The following is a 19,903-nucleotide window of genomic DNA, read 5'->3' as shown; positions in this document are numbered from 1 at the left end:
GTAAATATAAATAAATGACTGTTCACTAGATGACTGTATGATAAAAGTATGATTATGCTTTAGTGCTGTATTTGGTCCCACTTGAAGTCCTAATTCAAGGACTCTGTTCAAGTGGAAGGATCATAATAAAATTCTTATTAATTTTTTCTCCCCAAGTCCCCCTGTGGTGAAAAGCTTTTAATGTTAATGTAACCATATGTAAATCACAAGTCAACACCATTGCTGAGTATTTTTCTCCTTAAAATTGCAGTGAACCAAAGACAGTCTAAAAAACACAGTTTGAAATCGCTGGTGTTTCTGACGTCACAAACTAGCTTGTAACCAATACAATACGGGGCCTCCCACATATTCATAGAACTGCGTATACTAAATGAGGAAAGGGTGCAGAGTTACATTCAAGAATGAAAAAATGTCACGGAAAAAATCGTTTAAATATGAAAATCGTTTAAAATATGTCATTTTGTTGATCAAATATGAGTTTTATGGGATAAAATAAAAAAATTTGGTGTTAATTTTAATTAGCTTTACCAAAGAAAGAAGGCACTCAAGGTCATGAAGTCCCAGCTGAAAGCTGCAACAACACCTTCAAGCAGCAAGTGTTTACACACTACTGCACATTATCTCGTACCTTATTGCTCAATTGAATGCATCGACAGAATGATGTCTCAATAGGAAACAAGGAGGAAGGCATGGTCACCTGAGAAACGGGACCATGCACCTGTCACAGCGCAACCGTGGCGATCACCAAGGACACTAACTCCTGCTGTAAATAGGCCATCAGTATGTGGGGCGATATATTTAGGTGCTCCTGAAAAGACTTTTGTTCTCGCATTCCATCATCTAAACTGCACTACAGACCTTGTGAAACCTGTACAAAGAAAGTGGCAAAGGTAGAGAAGTGGACAGCTTCCCACGCACAGCTCAGATTAAGCCCAATTCAGAAAACACACAGAACACCAAGCAAGCACTGACAGAACAATCAGAGCAGCCCTGATCTAGACTTTACTAATGCCACCTGGGAAACTCAAAGTCCTGATATGGGCTATGGGGATATGTGACATCAAAGTTTTTAGCCCTATTTGATTCTACATCCACTTGCCTCTGAAAAATCTGTAAATTTGAATCTTTCTAAAAGTTTTTCACCAAATAACAGTGTAAATGGAATATTACCTCAGCATAATATTTTCTTTGCCTTCGAAATACAGGCACAAATCAACATTTACACTGTATTGATGGATAGTTAAACTGATTTATTATTATAAGGGATAGTTCACCAAAAATTCTGTTATCAATTACTCACCCTCAAGTTGTTACAAACCTGAATGAATTTCTCTTTTCTATTGAACACAAAAGAAGATATTTTGGAGAACATGGGTAACCAAACAGTCGATGGTCCTTGTCTTCCATCGACTGTTTGGTTACCCATATTCTTTAAAATATCTTCTTTTGTGTTTAACAGAAAGAGAAATTCATACAGGTTTGTAACAACTTGAGGGTGAGTAAATGATGACAGAATTTATATTTTTGGGTGATGCTTGCAAATAAAATTAATAATGTACAGTAATCAGAAGGCACAATTCCTAGTGAATTCACGAACCACTCACTAATATCCTATACAAAAGTATAACAATATTACAAAAATATATTTTATATATATATACATATATATATTTCCACGGATACATTAAACATGTTCCATTTGATATATTTTTTAAAATTAATTGTATAATTTCTCTACCACTTACAGTACAAAATGCATTTAAAAAATAATGACTTTTTGTCAAATATATATATTTTTTTAATGTTAAGGGGGTTTGTTTCACAACTTGCACTTTCAATGTCTACCACAAGAGGTCTCTACGTCACACAGTCCGAAGCACAGAGACCTGAGACAGCAGGTTTAATATTCTTATCATGACACAGATTTCCAACTGTTGCTCTTCAGATTCATACTGCAAACATCTGATATGTCAAGATTCATTTCCCATCATCACGATCATTAATAAAAAACATAATTAAACAGACCGTTCATTTATCTCAAAACTGGCACATACAGAAAGGAGCATCACACAAACAAATCTACAGTTCAACATGTCATGCGTATCATTAGAGGAACACGCATACTCATGTGCATATGTTTCGTTAAAACTTGTTAATAGTAATGTTATTGAAACGATTTCATAGAGTATAAGCGCAAGTACACATTAAACTTCAAAAGGGTCACGCATGCAGCCAACGGGCAAACACACGCTCGGATGATGTCATAGTCTGTAGACACATTAGCAGAAATGCATTGTGGGGATGCAGATCAAACAGAGGGCGGATGGTGGGAAGGAAAGATGGTGGCGGTGGGGTACCTTAATCCCATCCACTGCATTATGGATGACAGTGGTCTGTGCCTCCTACAGAGAGACAGGGGAGGTGGGGGTGGAAAAACATGAAGAGAAAAAAAGAACAAGAAGGAGAGAGAGAGAGAGAGAGAGAGAGAGAGAGAGAGAGAGAGAGAGAGAGAGAGAGAGAGAGAGAGAGAGAGAGAGAGAGAGAGAGAGAGAGAGAGAGAGAGAGAGAGAGAGAGAGAGTGTAGGTGGATGGGTGTTTGTGATTGCCAACCCAGTAAAAATTAACAAACAAAATATGCATGAAAACCACCAGAGGCTCAAAAACAGAGAGCTTCTGTCTTCATAAAACTAATGACTGCACATGTTAGGCTATGCTATTTCAAAAACACCAACTACGAACTCAAATTAGCAACGTAACCTATAGCTTTCTCACTGAAAGTGAAACAGCGTGATTTTGACAGAACTACTGCGGATGCTTTCACAGCTACTAAAAACATGTTTATTTCATGCCGTCTCTTTTTGCAACCCCTGGAAACTTGCTAGCTAGACACACATCAGACCGCATAAATCTGTAATGCACAACTCCCTCTTGTAGGAAGTAACATTCCCTCACTGTCCAATCAGCAGCCTGTGTTCCCCATCATTATGAGGTATTCATTGCCATGACAACCATTGCCCAGTGCCACAGGCAAAAGTTACATGCTAAGGTTATGAAGACAGAATTTATAAGAAGCTGCAAATGCTAACAAACAACTACTATAAAATTGTGCTCGTAAATATAATTCAAAATTCATATCCAGGTATATATAGCCTTATGACAAATGGTGTTTTAATGGTGTATATGATTCAAACAGTAATAGCAAAAACGGTGTTAGCGTTAGTACAGTCCTGTTCAAACTCTGATATTTTATCTTCAAACTCAATAGTTTATCTGTCGTCATTAAATATACATTTTTCAAAATATTAAAACATTTTAGTAAAATATAAAAAATATATAAAAAATCTTACTATACTTTTTATATTGAAACGTAAATAAAAATATTATAAATAATTCATCCTTCATTCAGTGAAATCTTTCATCTAAATTTTAAAAATTTTAGAATAAAATAATTATTATGATTATTATGATTAATAATCAATAATAATAATAATAATTATTATTATTATTATTCATTATAATAATAATTAATAATAACAATAACTATTATAATTATTATTAATGATGATCTCTTTTGATGATCTCACATTTAACATTGTCAATGTCCTTGGCTGTTTAGTTAAAATAATGGCTAAAAAATACAAATATCACCTAGCCCTGCATAACTGTACAGGTGATAGTAAAGCTAGAGGGGAAGCCATGAAACAAAGTACTAAGGCTAAAGTCTTTACAGACCATAAACACCTCCTCGCTTCACTTCAAGGTTGAGTAACTATATCTGCATCATAAAACACGACACACACACACAAACTCCACACTGGCAGTATTAAAGGGCAAGTATGAGGGATCCTAAAATATTTTGATGTATTAGGCCACGTGTTGCAATAGCTGTATATGTTGGAACGCATGCAATGTTTCCATTAGGAGCTTCCTTCTTCAATGCTCAGGGTTCACTCTGAAACCTATTTACTGAGCTTTTACAAACCACAAACATCTACTAAAGTCTCCTCAGAACATAGACTATCTATCTATTTCACTTAAGCATGTCATTAAACATTAAATAATCACATCACCCATTTACCCACAACCCTTGCATAATGACATACTGTTTTATTAAGTTTCCTGCCAGCTCCATGTAATAAACAACCTTCATCATCCACAGATCAAAGCAGACACTGAAAGGCAAAGTGGCATTATGCAATCAAATAAACAACCCCATAAATGCGTGCTTGGAGAGTATAGTAATATATCAGAGTGACAGAGCACAACTGGATAAACAGAGCTTAACCCTTAAACAGGCAAGAGTGGAAAATGCTAAGCAAAAAATAATTTCATGTCATTTTTTATATCATCTGAACTTAAATTAAACATATCAAAATTTTTTTTTGTAAATTTGATATATTTTGGATTTTATGAGTTGTGTCTCCTGAGACACGTTGCCTGATTAGGGTATAAAAAAAGGACCAATGTTAACTGTTACTGCTACTGCATGTTTAAAACAACTATATCCCATACTTTTACCTGATCTAATGTTGAGAAATGATATATCATACTTTACCTGATTTACCTGAGAAATGATATATCATTCAAAAGCTTACGAACTCAAGATTCAGCCTGTGGAACCTGTTTTGAAATTGGACGTTGCGTTACCATAGAAACGGTACTCTAAATTCTTTTATCGGGCTCCTCCCCTTTTGTGCATCGTCATGTCTCATAATTTGAGATCAAAACCTTTTCTAATCTTGACAAAACATATTGTCAGAAAGGTCTGAGTCTAAAGGTTCCATATTTTGTGACAGAAGTGATATTTGGACAGAAATGTATTAATTTGTTATGGCAGAATGCATACAATTAAATTCAATGGAATTGTCAGTCACCCGGTGGCTATTTTTAGTTTTATGCCTAAATAAAATCTCATGGGATCATCAACTTCAAATTTTTAACACAACTTGGTTAGATATATGCCTTTGATTTTATAGTAATTTTATAATTTTATAGTAAAACATATTTAGTAAAATACATATTTTATAAAAAAGAAAAAATATTAAGTACAGTATATTTGATTTAATATAAGTTTAAACTTCCATAACTTTTTCATACTTTCATTTATCTGAAGTGCTTTCACTTCAACAATAATCTGCTGACTGTTTTCTTTAAAACAAGACCAAACTTAGGTCTATATTCCAAAGCATTCTTGAATAACCATCATTTAAGTTTGAATAGTGCATTTTAAATAGAGCTAGTTTAATCCCTTTTTTATACCCTAAACAGGCAACGTGTCTCAGGAGTTACATACATTTCAAAACGTGCTAAATAACAACATGAACAACATATTACTTAATTTTCTCCTTCAGCACCTTAAGACAATGTTCATAATTAATGTTAGCAGTATTCTTTTTTTTTTCAGAAGAAAAGTAAGTTTAATATATATTTACTTATCTCAAAATCGGAATGTTCTGCACCACTGGCAGCCATGTTGGATTTAAGTCAGGCTGACTAATTGATCACAAAATATTTGAAGCAACTTATGTGACCAGCATATTAAAGACAGATCAGGCTGTCATAAGTGATAAAAGGATTTGATGAAAAAATCGTTCTTATGCCCAAAAAAAGACAATAAAAACGTTGTATCTCGTGAGTCACGTTGCCTGTTTTAGGGCTGGGTCCATGGACAGATCCATTAAACATACTATATAGGGCTGAATCTGGAATAGTGTGGCGCCTTTAAGTATTTAAAGGGGTCAGGAACTACATTTTGTTAAATTTTATAATGTTCTTTGAGGTCCACTTATGTTATCAAGACTTTTACATCAAAAAGCATCCTAATTTAGAAGAAACAAGCTATTTTCTATCCTGTTTTTGACCGTCTTCCAAACTCTTCATTTTGAGACGTACCACATTCAAGACTTGGAAGTAAACGGCCACTGCTATGATTAGGTAACAGATTTGCATATTCAAATATTTTCAATGTCCTCGCCATTACATGTGTGGAATTGTTTTGAAAAATTCAGATGAAAAATATCTCGTTACATAGTCCATATCAAATTGTAACAGACAAAGCAATAGTGACATTATACAATAGTTAAAAACACTGTTATTCACACTTGTGTTGCGACATTACTGTCGGATCCAATGTAGTTGGCACGGCACTGTCTTTTATTTCATGCTCTCTGAAAAAGCCTGCGTCGAACTGTCTTGATTGAAAACCAATCTGCATTCAAATTAAGCGAACAAACGAACAGTGTCTTGCTGACACTTTCTGAATGGAACTTGGAAGTTCATCCACGCTTAATGTTAAGATCACAAGGATGGCAATGCAAAGACACAACTTTTTCACAACTTGCCACTTCAAAACATCTTGTAATCCTCAGAAGCATCTCTATCGTTTTATTGCTGGAGTTATTCTGTGTTTGCATCAGTCTCGTATTTATTACATGACATGGGCAAATCAGTGGGCAGGGCTAAAGAGACAATGATGTAGAAGGCGGCGTTGGTCTTCTTTTGTCGCAATATAACAAAATCTGAAACAAGTAATTCTCTGAGCTTGGTTTCAATAAAAACTGGACTAACGAGGAAGATCTGAAATTTAAAGGATATTTGTATAGTATGACCTATTATATGTCAAAAGATAAAAGAAAATGCGATCCCTCAATTCATGACCCCTTTAAATAAAGTCGCTGTTATTCTTTTCAGTGTTAACACGCCTCCTTTCACTTGATTCAATTAGCATTGCGTACAAAAGAGTAGAGCCCGACCGATATGGATTTTTGGGGGCCGATGCCGATACCGATATTAGGGAGTAAAAAAAGCCCGATACCGATATATCGGCCGATATTATTTATGTGTATATTATAATACAGTAGCAATATTATTTATGTGTATTATAGTACAGTATACCAGTCAAAAGTTTGGACACTTTCCTATTGGTGTGTACAAACTTTTGATGGGTACTTTACACAGTAGCTATAAACAGAATAAATATATTTTATAAACACGTTTTGCAATGATCACTCAAATGTGGTAATCAAACACTTGTGTGACACAGATCTGTAATGGAGACAGGGGGAATGATAGAATGAGAATTATACAGCTGAGCTGTAACCAAACTAGTTTGCATTGCATGTTATATTATATTATATTCTAAATACTGTTGCATAATCTTCACTAACGACGACTTTGTCTTTTAATTTAGTCATAACTTGTATCAATAAATATATAAAAAGTGTCACTGACAAAACCTTATTATCTTCTATTTTTACTCTTAATTCCTCTAATCTCTACCAGTGGAGGAAGAACTCAGATCTTTTTACTAAAGTAAAATGAATAATATCATAATGAAAACGTTTTTAATTACATATGTACAGTACTTTTATACTATTTTAAATAATTAGTAAGCAAAATGTACTAAACGTGAAACTAGGCTACTCTTAATGCAAAATGGCCCTATATAAAGTGTTATAATTATATACATTTTTGGAATATTGCTTGATGTTGTAACGTAGCGTTATCAGGCAGAATGAGCTTTAACACTGTGTCTACACCGGACGCGGCCGTTACTGCTCGCGTCGCAACAGCTGTTTACCCTAGACAAAGCAGAATCAGTTTACTGTCGGAGATCGCCTCACCACGCATTTTAATCAATGTTTCATCAACCAATTGCCTTAATAAATAAGAAGAAGGCCTAAATATAGCAGACAATATAATCAGGACTTCTCAGCTGCGCGCTTGCAATAGTCACAAGCTCACACAATACGTGACAGAGGCTTGTAGCAGAGAAATCAATTCTGTGAATTACACTGCGCAAATCACAAGTAGGCTACTACCCACCGGATGAAGAAGGGTTGGCTCTCAGTCTCCACAGGCTACATAAAATATTCATTTTATTTTATTTTATTTTATTTTTCGTGTTTGCATTTATGAGGAAAAAACAATGTTACAGACGCGACAGTTCAGCACTACGGACGTGAGCGCTCTGAAAGCGGCACTAATGCTTTGAAACTTTCACATAGACATCAAACAGAAAGCACAAAACCTTTCGTTTCAAAGTGAATTTCGTTTTGTATTAATTGTATCTTAATTTTAATCAATGTTTCATCAGCCATTTGCCTGGATTTAATTTATAAGAAGTAAATTTAGCAGACGATAGATAATCTCGACACGGAAGCGCCTGCGGGTGAACTGGAGCTCGTCTCATGAACCGAAACTCAGCGTATAGACCTGAGAATTGAAATATATCTATATTGAAATGTCTACTTTTAAACAGAACAATTCAAAACGAAAGACAGACAGACTCATGTAATCGTATGAAATGTGCATTTCTCTCTGGCGCGCGCTCACTGAAGATCGCGAGTCAGCATCGTCAACTTCATCTTTGGCTGACACTGACTGAAAACACTTGTTTATTAATAAACAATTAAAATGTCTCCTTGCTATATTTGTTGTATTCATAATCATTATTTTTGCCAGTTCTTGTGACAGCTTTTAGGTGCTTTATTGGCAGCGCCACCCTTACATGAATCACCGTACCGCATTTTTTAAAATATTCATTTATCGGCCATTATAAATGCCGATACCGATAGTGAGGAAAATGCCTAAAATCGGCCGATAATATCGGCCCGCCGATATATCGGTCGGGCTCTACAAAAGAGTTTTATAAGAGATACTTGCCAATAAAATGAATGATGTAGTGTAATCAGGAGGCATTAGACATTTAGAATGTTACATTTAGAATTAAAACTTCTATTTCAAATAAATGCTGTTCTTCGAACTTTCTGAGATGCACATGTACACATGGGAACTGTACTGCTCAGGACTGTTAACATTCAACTCAACTGACATCAACACTAGGCCCAGTGGGTTTAAGCGAGGAACACGATTAAGGATCTCAGTGAACCAAACAAAATTCACTTCTCAGCACTGCGGCCAGGAAACTGTGAGAGCAGTTTAAAGGCTGATTCTAAGAGCCCCAGGAGGAGCTTCTATCCCCAAACCAATCCAGATCCTGATGATAATGCTGCAAAGGAGGTAGACATTTCGAAAAATCACAAAAAATAATATCACACTGTGATTTTTATCAGTGTTGTAGTGACTGACCCCATAAGTACAATTGATATGGAAGAATGTCATTGCATTAGATAACTAATCATCAAGCCATGAAGTGCCATGAAATTTCAGAAAAAAGGCATTGTTTTTCACAAATACTTTTGTTAGGTTTCAAATTGATATTCTGTTAAAAATGAATGCATATGGACATAACGTTCATCATTAATGTGAATGACATTCATTATTCTAATATATATAGACCAAGACAAAGTCCTATAAAGACCAAGTCCTATCGTATATATATAACACCAAATCATAACACTCCAATATAAACATATATATCATCATTTCCATATTAGATTATTCTAATCATATTCTTAATTAGTGTTTATATTATCATTTCTATCCATTCCATGTTATTAATAGCTTTAAATTTCACAAATTTTTTGTTGTTTTTTACATAAAGGCTTGCAAAGGCGAGTAGCAAAAAAAAATTAAAAAAACCTGACAAAACAACGTAAGAAAACTAAAATATATTCACAATGTACTAAAGAATGCAGGTACAGTCACAGACAGAGGGGGAAAAGGATGGAGTGGAAGAAAAGAAAAGGATTAGAGAGGTAAATACCAGAGCAGGAGAGGGGAGGTTTCCTTTGGGACTGGTGACTATGCTGTTTTTGGTGCTGTTTGTCTGGGGCTGTGCAGGAAAACACAACATACGTTCAGTTAAGAAAGGGTCAGGTTAAAAAGGAACGAGGGAGAGATCAGCATGCACATGTTCACAAATCACACTCACACAAACACAAGAGGTAGGGCATGGTCATTATCTATTTTCTAAGGCAACTGATTGATGTAGAGCCAACTACCTATTTACATGAAAACAGCATTATTCACTGAGACCCAATGTTCTCTAGCAGCGAGAGGGAAGGGAGGGTCATTATTAAAGTCCATGAAAAAGCTTTTCGCCAATTAGGCTTCCTAAACTAATCTATTATACCAATTAGCCACATTACATGCAGAGGCGGATTAAATATGGGGTCTCATGTCTATGGGCCTTCAGTGGTTTTAAGGTAGTTAACGGTCCTCTTTCCCTCACACAACTCAGGCACTCATGTGAGAAGTGTCATTAGTACAGTATGTGCCTATGTGCGGGAGGTATGTCAAGGGAGATGAATGAGCAGCAGCTCACAACTACTGGATCCTCACAAACACCAAATAAACCCACATAAACAAGCACAAACACGTCATCAAGTGACTTTGGCACTATGGGCACACATACACATTCAAATACATACTGTTCCTGATAAGTGGACCACTTGATGGCTAGCAAAATTCCTTAACAATTCCCAAAAACTTATTGCAGTAGGTCATGGATTTCCATGGAAGTCCAACTTTATCCAAGTAAACGGGATATCGCCAGGAGGGACAACAAGGAATGTTATCCTCTTATGGGACCCACTCATAAGACAAAAAACAATACTGAGCGACCAAAAAGATAAGCATCAATCCTGCAAATAAATATTAGGTGGGGAATCAAGCAGATACTGAATGAGGGTTTGGTGCAGTCAAACCCCTGGGATGTGCACAAATAGGATCTTCAGACATTTGTAAGCAGGAACTAGGAAAACAGAGGGTGTTATTCTGCATGTTTATTCCACTGCCTACCTGTGTATGAACAGAAAGGCCTGTCCTGCTTTGGAAAGCTTTCAGAGTGGTCAGTATTAATCAAAATATATCCGATTACCAACATGCAGAATGAGACCTAGGAGGAAAGTGGTGTCCATGGGAGTTGGCTAAAATCATTCAAAGTAAAGAACAGCAGAAAGAAAGAACAAAGTGTTGATCAGAAAATACTAAACAAGAAAGTGGGACACATTTACAGGGTCCAAGTGGTCTCACAAAGCCTAGCCTTTGACTAAACTGCAACAAGTCTTGTCCACAGTTTGTTCAGGCCAAGAACCGCCCACTTAGAAATTCGGAGACTGCCTGATTGAAATGTAAAGCAATCTCTGTTCATTTAGTTTTTATGTGCCAATCATGACTAGATGTGTGCCCATAACGCCCATTCACACCAAAGATGATAACTGTAACAATAACGATAAAGGCCTGGTATATGTTATTTCAGGCCAAAACAAAGTTTGTTTGCAGTTTGAAACAGATTGCCAAAGTAAACTTTCCAAAAAAAGTTATTTTCATATCTACTGCTGTAAAACTGCTTGCTTTAAAGAAATCTACTGTATGAAGTGCTATAAAAATAAACGTGACACCACTTAACCAAGTGCCAAATTGTAGAGCTAGAGCAAACATATCCACATCAAATGTTTTTTCTACTGCTGTTTGCATACTTCTTTTTAGCCCTAAGTGAAGAAAAAATGTTGCAGTGAGCATATCAGAGCCTTAACTATATAGCTTTGATAATCTTTCTAAATGTATGAAAATAGCAAAGTCCATATTACAGCTATTATGATAACAAAACAGAGGAACATTTTTGGAATCACTTTCAGAACAATTTTTTCCAGCAAAACATTGACAGCCAATCAGAATACACCCATCTTTAAAGATCTCTAGCATTTAAAGACATAACTGCATTGCACACTTATAATAAACAACATTATCGTCCGTTGGTGTGCACACTAATATAGTTATTGTTATAGTTATGGTCATTCTTGGTGTGAACTGACCTCTTCCCTTGAAAGTTGCTTAAAGGATTAGTTCACCTCAAAATGAAAATTTCCTAATAATTTACTCACTCCGATGCCATCCAAGATATCCATGTCTTTCTTTCCTCAGTGGAAGAGAAATTAAGTTTTTTGAGGAAAACATTTCTGGATTTTTCTTCAAATAATGGACTTCAATGACAACCAGCGTTTTGAAGTCCAAATCAATGCAGTTTCAAAGGTCTTTGAAGTGCTTTAACGGACTGTGCACGATCGCAGCTGAGGAGGGGGGTCTTATCAGAAAAACAAACAAAAAAACACTTTTTAACTACAATTGATCGGATTGAGCTGATCTGCAACACGCCGGGAACTACGTCATCACGTTGAAAGGTCTGGCTCGATATCGCCGGCGTCGGCAGAAGTACCGCCCCATTGTTTACAAATCGGTACTTCCGCTGACGTCGGCGATATCGAACCTGACTTTTCAACGTCATGACGTAGTTCCCGGCGAGTTGCAGATCAGCTCAATCCGAACAATTGTAGTTAAAAAGTATATATATATATATATATATATTTTTTTTTAAAGACCTATCGTTTCGTGAGATAAGACCCTATTCCTCAGCTGTGATCGTGCACAGTCCGTTAAAGCACTTCAAAGACCTTTGAAACTGCATTGATTTGGACTTCGAAACGCTGGCTGTCATTTAAGTCCATTATTCAAAGAAAAATCCAGAAATGTTTTCCTCAAAAAATGTATTTCTCTTCCACTAATGAAAGAAAGAAATGGATATCTTGGATGGCATTGGGATGAGTAAATTATTAGGACATTTTCATTTTGAGGTGAACTAATCCTTTAAGTCAGCTGATCAGATCATATGAATCAGGTGCTCAGCGGATGAAGTGTGGGCAGTCTGTAAGGCTAAGACTAAGATCCAAGATTTGTTGATCAGCAATAAACAAGCTAAAAATAAGCATTTGTTTAAAATAGAACCATAAAGTATCTGAAAACTGAGTATATTTTATACTGACCATCACTGTATTATGTCCCACAGAAATGCAGGATCTGAAGTACGAATTTAGAGGGAAGTGTTGCACATTATCAGGTAGGTGGAGGTACAAGTGGAGAGAAAGATGAAAGAAAAATAGGCAGGTGTAAATGAAACAAGATTCTCACCATGTACTGAATGGTAGAGCTCGACTTCCGCTTCTAGAGAGAGAATGAGAGGGAAAGAGGTGTGAAAAATGGAGAGAACTGTGAGACGATATATAAAAAAGTAGCCTGCTTGATAACTGTTTTCTGGGGTCCAGATAAAAGCATCAGATGCAGCCAGAGCCGAGTTTACCAGGCAAAGAAAACAATCTGAAGAATAATTTTGGGGTGTAGGTGAAGGTTTGGGTTTAGAGCAAGACAATATGTAGACTTCTGTACAACAGGACATTTGTAGAAAGAGGAATAAGGAAGGGGTGGGTTCAAGTGAAGGAAAAAGGAGAGAGAAACATGCAACTACCAGAAGAATAGTTGAAGTGCACTTGAGGAATGATCAGTGTAAGCAAAGTTAACTGATCCAGGGTCACTTGTTCGAGACATATTCGAGATAGTTTCAATTCTGAGATAATCTGGTCCTAAACCTGGAGCACACAAAGTAGGAATTGATGTTCAAGGACAGGCAGGGATGCTGAGAGAGGAAGCAAGCACAGTCTGTGCGGTTCAGTGATATTTGTTGTCCTAAAAAAAAAAAGGGCAGCCAAGAACGAGTTATATTAAGCACAGAATGTTCTCAGAAGCGCTTTGGTTGAAAATGCAGCAGTGCAACTTCCAATCGCTGCAACTGCCGTATATAAAAAAAAAAATGCCTCCAATTCTAAAGCAGAATTACATAACCAGCATTACTGCAAAGATTTAGACACAAAGTAAGGAAGTCAGCTTCAGTTAATTTGAAAAAATAGTGACAGAAACTAAATAAAGAGCAGCTCAACATGATCTTTGGAGACGGAGCATAAAGGTGAAGGAAGGTGAGATTAAAGTAATCATGAAAAGGAGAGAAGAAATATTTTAAAATGGCTGGAGACGTGGGGGAGCCTGTTGCTAGGCGATGAGAGGAGCAATGTGCTGCTATTTTCGTTTCAGAATCATGGCTATTCCTGGAACCAGTGTCACATTCCCTGCTGAACTATTTCTCCACTCACTCACTCACTCACTCACTCACTCACACACACACACAAACACACACACACACGCACACACATGGAGATAGCAGGTGTGAGTCACAGGGGTGACGATGAAGTAGAAACAGTAGAAAATGTGTGTGAGTGTGTGTCTACAATCACTCTCATAAGTGTTAAGTGCAGTTCATCTCTTAAAATCCTGTTTCATGAATCAAATTATTCTGGCTCTTGTGGAAGATTCCATAGATTCCTCAATGACATCACAGCTGTCTTCGTTATATCATTCCCGTAAACGTCTCCCACACATCCACAGGCGCTGACGGAAATAAAACATTCATTTCGTCTCATCTTTCAGTGGTATCACTGGCTCCATGACCGGATAGAGCTTGTTACGGTGTTTGGTAACAATCTTCTGACTACTAGAGAGCCCATCAAATTCACTACAATACTCATCATGAGGTTCATAATTTTTAAATTTTTGCACAAATTTGTAGAACCCTGTGGGATGAATTTAAATATGGGGAAATGTGTTAAAGGTAACTCTTATTGGTAGCTAAATAAATGTTTATTTTCATGTTCTAATGACTGCAAAAGGGTCCAGCGAATTAAGTGAAATACTCAATGCAAAAGCTCATTGCGTAATCCACATGCTATTTGCACACTTTCGCACTAATAAGCGGAACCCTGAGGGATGGATTGAAATATGGGGAAATGTGTTAAAGTTGGCTAATATATTCACACATTACCTTTAAATCAGGGATATTTACCTATTTACTCATCCTCATGTCAATCCAAACTTGTGTTTTGTTTTACTTTTTTTTTTTGGTGATGAGCTGCTCTTTTGCTCACAATGAATGTGGATGGTGACTATTGGCTGTCAAAGCTGAAAAGGACACAAAATTATCTGGAGTCCATAAATGAGCTAAATTACAAGTCTTCTGAAGAACTGGCAGACAGGCTCTGGAAGAGTAGTAATATAGTTTACAAGTCATATGCTTGACAGTCATTGGTCACCATCCGCTTTCATTATATAGAAAAGTGCAGTTTCAAGATAAGATATTTTAAATTCTTTTCGGCCTGGTTTCACAGACAGGGCTTAGATTAAGCCAGGATTAAGTCTTAGTTCAATTAGAACATTTAAGTAGATTATTACATTTTTCTTTAGAAAAAACATTACTGATGTGCATCTTGAGATAAAAGTAAAAATGGCACCTACATATTTTCTAAGATATGTTCGTGCAGGTTTCTTTCAGTTAAAACGGCTCAATAATGCATTTTAGTCTGGAACTAGGCTTACGCCTCGTCTGTGAAACCAGGGGTTAGTGTTTAATGGAAAAATAAAATAGAACATATGAAGTCCAACCCTAAATCCTACCCTTTAAGAACAGAAATCTCTGAATATTTGTGATATTTTGGAATCTCAGTAAGGTGAAATCAGTTTTGAGGAGAGGTTGACTAGATTTAATTTGAACAATATTTAAATACAGTTTATTGAGGTGATTTTAGGTGTCAGTGGTCATGTTTTCAGACATTCTTGTTCTAACACACACACACACTTCAAACACAATATATGAACTAACAACACTTATGTATGAAAACAACACAATCATGCAACAAAGAAGACACTCTAAACACACACAGAAAGCACTGATAGATTAAGCCAGCAAAATAGCAGAGCGGAGAGACTGAGTATAGTGAAAAGAGTGAAGGTACTAAGAAACCATATGGTCATGCCTGGGTCTTCTTACCTTAACGTCTGCTTTTTTGTTCAACAAGCTCTTGGCTGCTACAATGGGAGGAAATAAGAGAGAGAAGTTAAATCAGCAACACCATATTACATATTACAAAATGTCAATTAACCCGCCGGACAGGCAATTTACCCAGGGCTGTATTTCCTAAAACCAAACATAACACTGCAGATATTAATCATACTAATAATCTTGAACAGCATAACTAGGCCCAGACAGAATCTGCGTTTTTTTTCTCCTTTTATTTGGTTCTGCACTTATTTTTGAGGGGAAGAATTGTATGGAATGGCTTTAAACATGGTAAGCCATTATTAATAACTAAATAGCGAAATTAGCCCAAACTTTTAATAAACAAGCTCAAAAGAGCCTGGAGATTTTCAAAACTTTGTGAATAACAGGCATTCAAATTCTGCCGAAACACCAAGAACTTTCTGCAAGGCTAGATTCTGTGTTGGCCTACTCAGAACTCTGACTGATACAGCCAGATTTCTACCAATGACACTTTATAATAAACGTCATTAGTGAGTCTTTAACAACACATTATATAATTCTTACTAGATCAGCATATTTCATGTTCAATGTCTCATGATACCTAATTGATTGCCCAAAACTGATTTAGTAAGTATTATATAAAATTAATAAAGAGTTTTAAAGATTAAGATTTATTATAAAGCGTTACCCATGGCTGGTTTGAGTGAACTGTTCCTCATTGTCTAATTCATAATTTTTTTTATCACGTTTATGCTCTTTGTAAGTCTTTCAGAAAAGAATGTGGCGGAGAAATTCACTAAGCTATATTACATCCGCTTCCTTATCACAGAAGCAACTAACATTTTAAAATGAGCTTTTGTAGGTTCAGCCAAACCGTTTCCAAACAGAATAGTTGACCGAGGAACTTTTCAATCAAATTAATTATGAAAATTACAAAACAAATAATCTGTTTTTACAGCATCATGGTGAACAACACTTCAAATCAACATAAAAACACTGTAAAAGGAAGCATCTGACACAATCACTGTCATTATTGGTTCTTGTACCATTTTATATTAAAAATTAATTTGCATACAAATACACAGACCCTCTCGAGCAACTGCGCATGGTCCTTTAAAGCAGTTAATTCAAATAACTTCTGCTTTTTTAATAATAAACCACAGTAACACCATTACATTCGCATCAAACTCATTCGGCATGTCTGGTTCCTCAAAGACCCACAAAGCCAGAGTTGGTTAGACTATTAATAAAGTAGCACTGAAAAGATTCTAAGCTTTATTTCTCAAGTTAAACATGGGGATGGGCCTTTTTGATAATTTTCTATACTTGAGTACTCATACTGCAAAAATGATGCTAAAAAAACATGATGCCTTTGGTACATTTGTGTATAGCGGTCACTGGATTTCAATCACAGTGAAACGTCTTCAAATCGAAGTTCAATCAAATCGAGTAATGAGAAAAAAAATGTGTTTGATTTCTGAGTACTCGTGTACTTGCACCCATCCCTACAACACATTTTGAAGGGTGTCTTAGCACTTCTGAGGATAAGACTACTGATCTAGATAGTGTTCATCAGATCAGTTCAGCAAAAAGACTCTAATTCAGAATAATTCTGTATTTCTGTAAAAAAAGATCGAACAGATACAGCTTCGTCACCAATAAGACTGTTCAGTGGATGACATTATGGATTAAAAATTAAATAGGTATAACCAGAGTATTTATGACCAGAGTATTTCTGGTCATAAATCGAAGAACAGGGTCATTCGAGGTTGGAATTTGACACAGATCCTCCTAGGACTGTATCTGGGCCACCGATCCATCCATCTGGTGGCCCAAAGAGAGCAGTGAGAAGAAATGAGCATGCGTCCCTGTAGAAAGAGCAGGAGTGGTGAAGTTACATTTAATACTATAGAGTGAGCGGAACTCCTTACCTTGCCATTAACACAGAGAGCAAGAGAAAGATAGGAAGAGAGAATGGAGAGAAAAAGAGAGAGCAGTGGAGAAGAGGTCAAAAAACCAAAGTCTCGTGTTTCTATGAATGGTGAAGCTAAAAAAGTGGAGCTGTATATGGGGCTCAAGAAAAAAAAAAGAAGTATGCCAACTTATTTTCAGTACATTCATCATTTTTCTCAGAGTTTATCTACTTTGCAGGGTCAGAGTCAGCACAAACAAGGTAAAAAACAAAACAAAACAAAAACAAAAAAAGGCAGGCAAATACGTTTGTGCCAGGATGTTTTTGTATAAGCAGTTTCACTACTCTACTCTCTTTGAAAAATGTAACATTAAATAATCAAAATATTTTGATTAATATTTACATTAAACACATATTAATCATTACAGCAATAATATAATATTTATATTAAATAAAGAATATTATCTCAATACAACATACTTTAAATGCATCTTGTGTCATGTATAATGGATGCACAAAAAAATTGAGCATTACATAGTTTTTCACTATAAAACATTAAAAAAAAAAATTTTAAAAAGTATTGAAACATTAATATGCAGTTGACCCCCCCCCCCCCTTTGCTGTTAGAACAGCTTCCACTGACACAGTCAAGCAAGTTAATTAGAAGCGGGAGTTCACATACTTATATATAATACAAAATGCATTCTCTTATATGGACTGTTTTAAAGTCGAATCAGAGGATTCGGAATGATCCAAATATCTGTATATGTAGTGTAACTGCCTATAGCCCAGTAGTCTGTTTGCTCAGGCTGAGGGTAGTAGAAGGACAACAGAGAGAGGCAGCACTACATAAATATTTGATTGTAGGCATGTGGAGGGAGCATCAAATATGAATCACAGCCTTCACATTGAGCCACAGCACACGCTCAATGTACCAGCTCAACCCTTCTACCTCACTCATGATGCATTAAAAAAAACAGGAAAAGGAAAAGCTGAAAAACATTTAAACCTGAATCATTTACTGCACTCCCATGAAGGTAAATGGTAAAACAATGGCACTGGCTTCTCCTCCAGAACAGCTGTTTGGATAAATCAAGAAATTCTTTTTTTCCTCTAAGCTTAAATGTCAATGGCTGTTTGGTTGAAAAGATTATTCCACTGACACAAAAGCATTATTTGAAACCATTTCAGAGCAAATAAAAAATATCAAGATATATACTGAACATCAACAAAAAGCTAAAAAAAATATCTACAATTTTTTATTTTAGCTATGATATACAGGCCAGTTCTACTCATAACACATCCAGTAAAATGTCTGGACAAAATTCACACCAAAATAATGACTTAAAAAAAAAAAAAAACTATAACAATAACTTACATTAGCGTCCACACCAATTGAGTTTTCTGATTATTATAAGCAGTTTATTATTTTCTGTTTATTATATTTAAAGTAAAAATAAGACCTTAAAATGACTAAATTTGGCTGTTTGAGCAGATTGCTCAGAAACTGATTTTGTTTGGTTTTGTGATAGATTCTATCACAAATTGGTTTTGTGATAGATTAGCAATGACTGATATCCTAGCTATCAGTTCTGGAGGAGATGAAATGAACAAAGAACAGTTGAAATAAGGAGCAAGAAAAAGATTCAAAATTAAATGTTCTTGATCAAACTACAACTATAATGTTTAATTACAGGCATAGTAGTGTAGTGCCCTAGGTGCAGTGTAGTGTAGTGCCCTAGGCTAAACTCTAGGCTAAACCCTATAAAATAATCTACTGCAACTGTATACTCACTACAGCACCAATATGGATCAAAATGATATTGTTTTCATGTGTTTTCCCTCATATTGTGTATATATCCATATTCAGTATTTCTAATTAATGTTAATAGAAATTCGACATAATTCTACATCCCTTCGATACAAGTATATATGAAATGCTGGTTAAAAAAGGCTAAAGAGTGAAAATAAAAATATATAAAACATTTGATATAGTGAGTACAGTTGTCAAGAAGCTTTGACCATGCACAAGTGCACAAGATCCATTCAGCCCATCACACCCCCAAGTTAGTGAACATGCACTAGTCCAAACTCCCATGCAGCATTCAGCACAACAGCAGGCAGACTATCCCACCCCCGGAAACAGGGGTGAACTTCAACTTCACAGACCATATTAAAAGACAGAGTAAACGAAGGAAGGAGGAATACAGAGGATGGAAGTGAAGATGGCTTATGGGTGTCAGATAAAAATGGCAAAGAAAAGTGATGAGGAGGAGGAAGAGGATAAGAATAAACCAGAAAAAAGTAAAAGGCAGTGATTTATGGCACATATGAAAGGAAGAAATGATGGAGAGAACAGGACTCAAAAAGGAGAGTGGGAAGGAAAAATG

The 19,903-nt window shown here is 35.9% G+C and overlaps 1 protein-coding gene across 45 annotated transcripts in view; it reads right to left on the bottom strand.

Annotated features, from left to right (window-relative positions):
• The window catches only part of camk2b1 (calcium/calmodulin-dependent protein kinase (CaM kinase) II beta 1), a 68,778-nt gene that overhangs the window by 12,749 nt on the left and 36,126 nt on the right, over positions 1–19,903 (bottom strand). For 8 of the 45 annotated variants that reach the window (XM_077241284.1, XM_077241273.1, XM_077241302.1 and 5 more), the window contains 3 exons: positions 15,611–15,648; positions 9,668–9,736; positions 2,358–2,402 (listed from right to left, as the gene is read on the bottom strand). In XM_077241284.1, coding sequence (XP_077097399.1) covers positions 2,358–2,402; positions 9,668–9,736; positions 15,611–15,648 — 152 coding nt within the window. Of the gene's footprint in view, positions 1–2,357; positions 2,403–9,667; positions 9,737–12,870; positions 12,904–15,610; positions 15,649–19,903 lie in introns of all 45 variants that reach the window. The other 37 variants (XM_077241271.1, XM_077241313.1, XM_077241272.1 and 34 more) reach the window with 10 other exon arrangements.

This window comes from Siphateles boraxobius, unplaced genomic scaffold (assembly GCF_051911475.1).
Source record: "Siphateles boraxobius isolate OS27281-9 unplaced genomic scaffold, OSU_SipBor_1 24, whole genome shotgun sequence".
Taxonomy (NCBI): Eukaryota; Metazoa; Chordata; class Actinopteri; order Cypriniformes; family Leuciscidae; genus Siphateles; species Siphateles boraxobius.
This window is presented reverse-complemented; position numbering and strand designations above follow the sequence as displayed.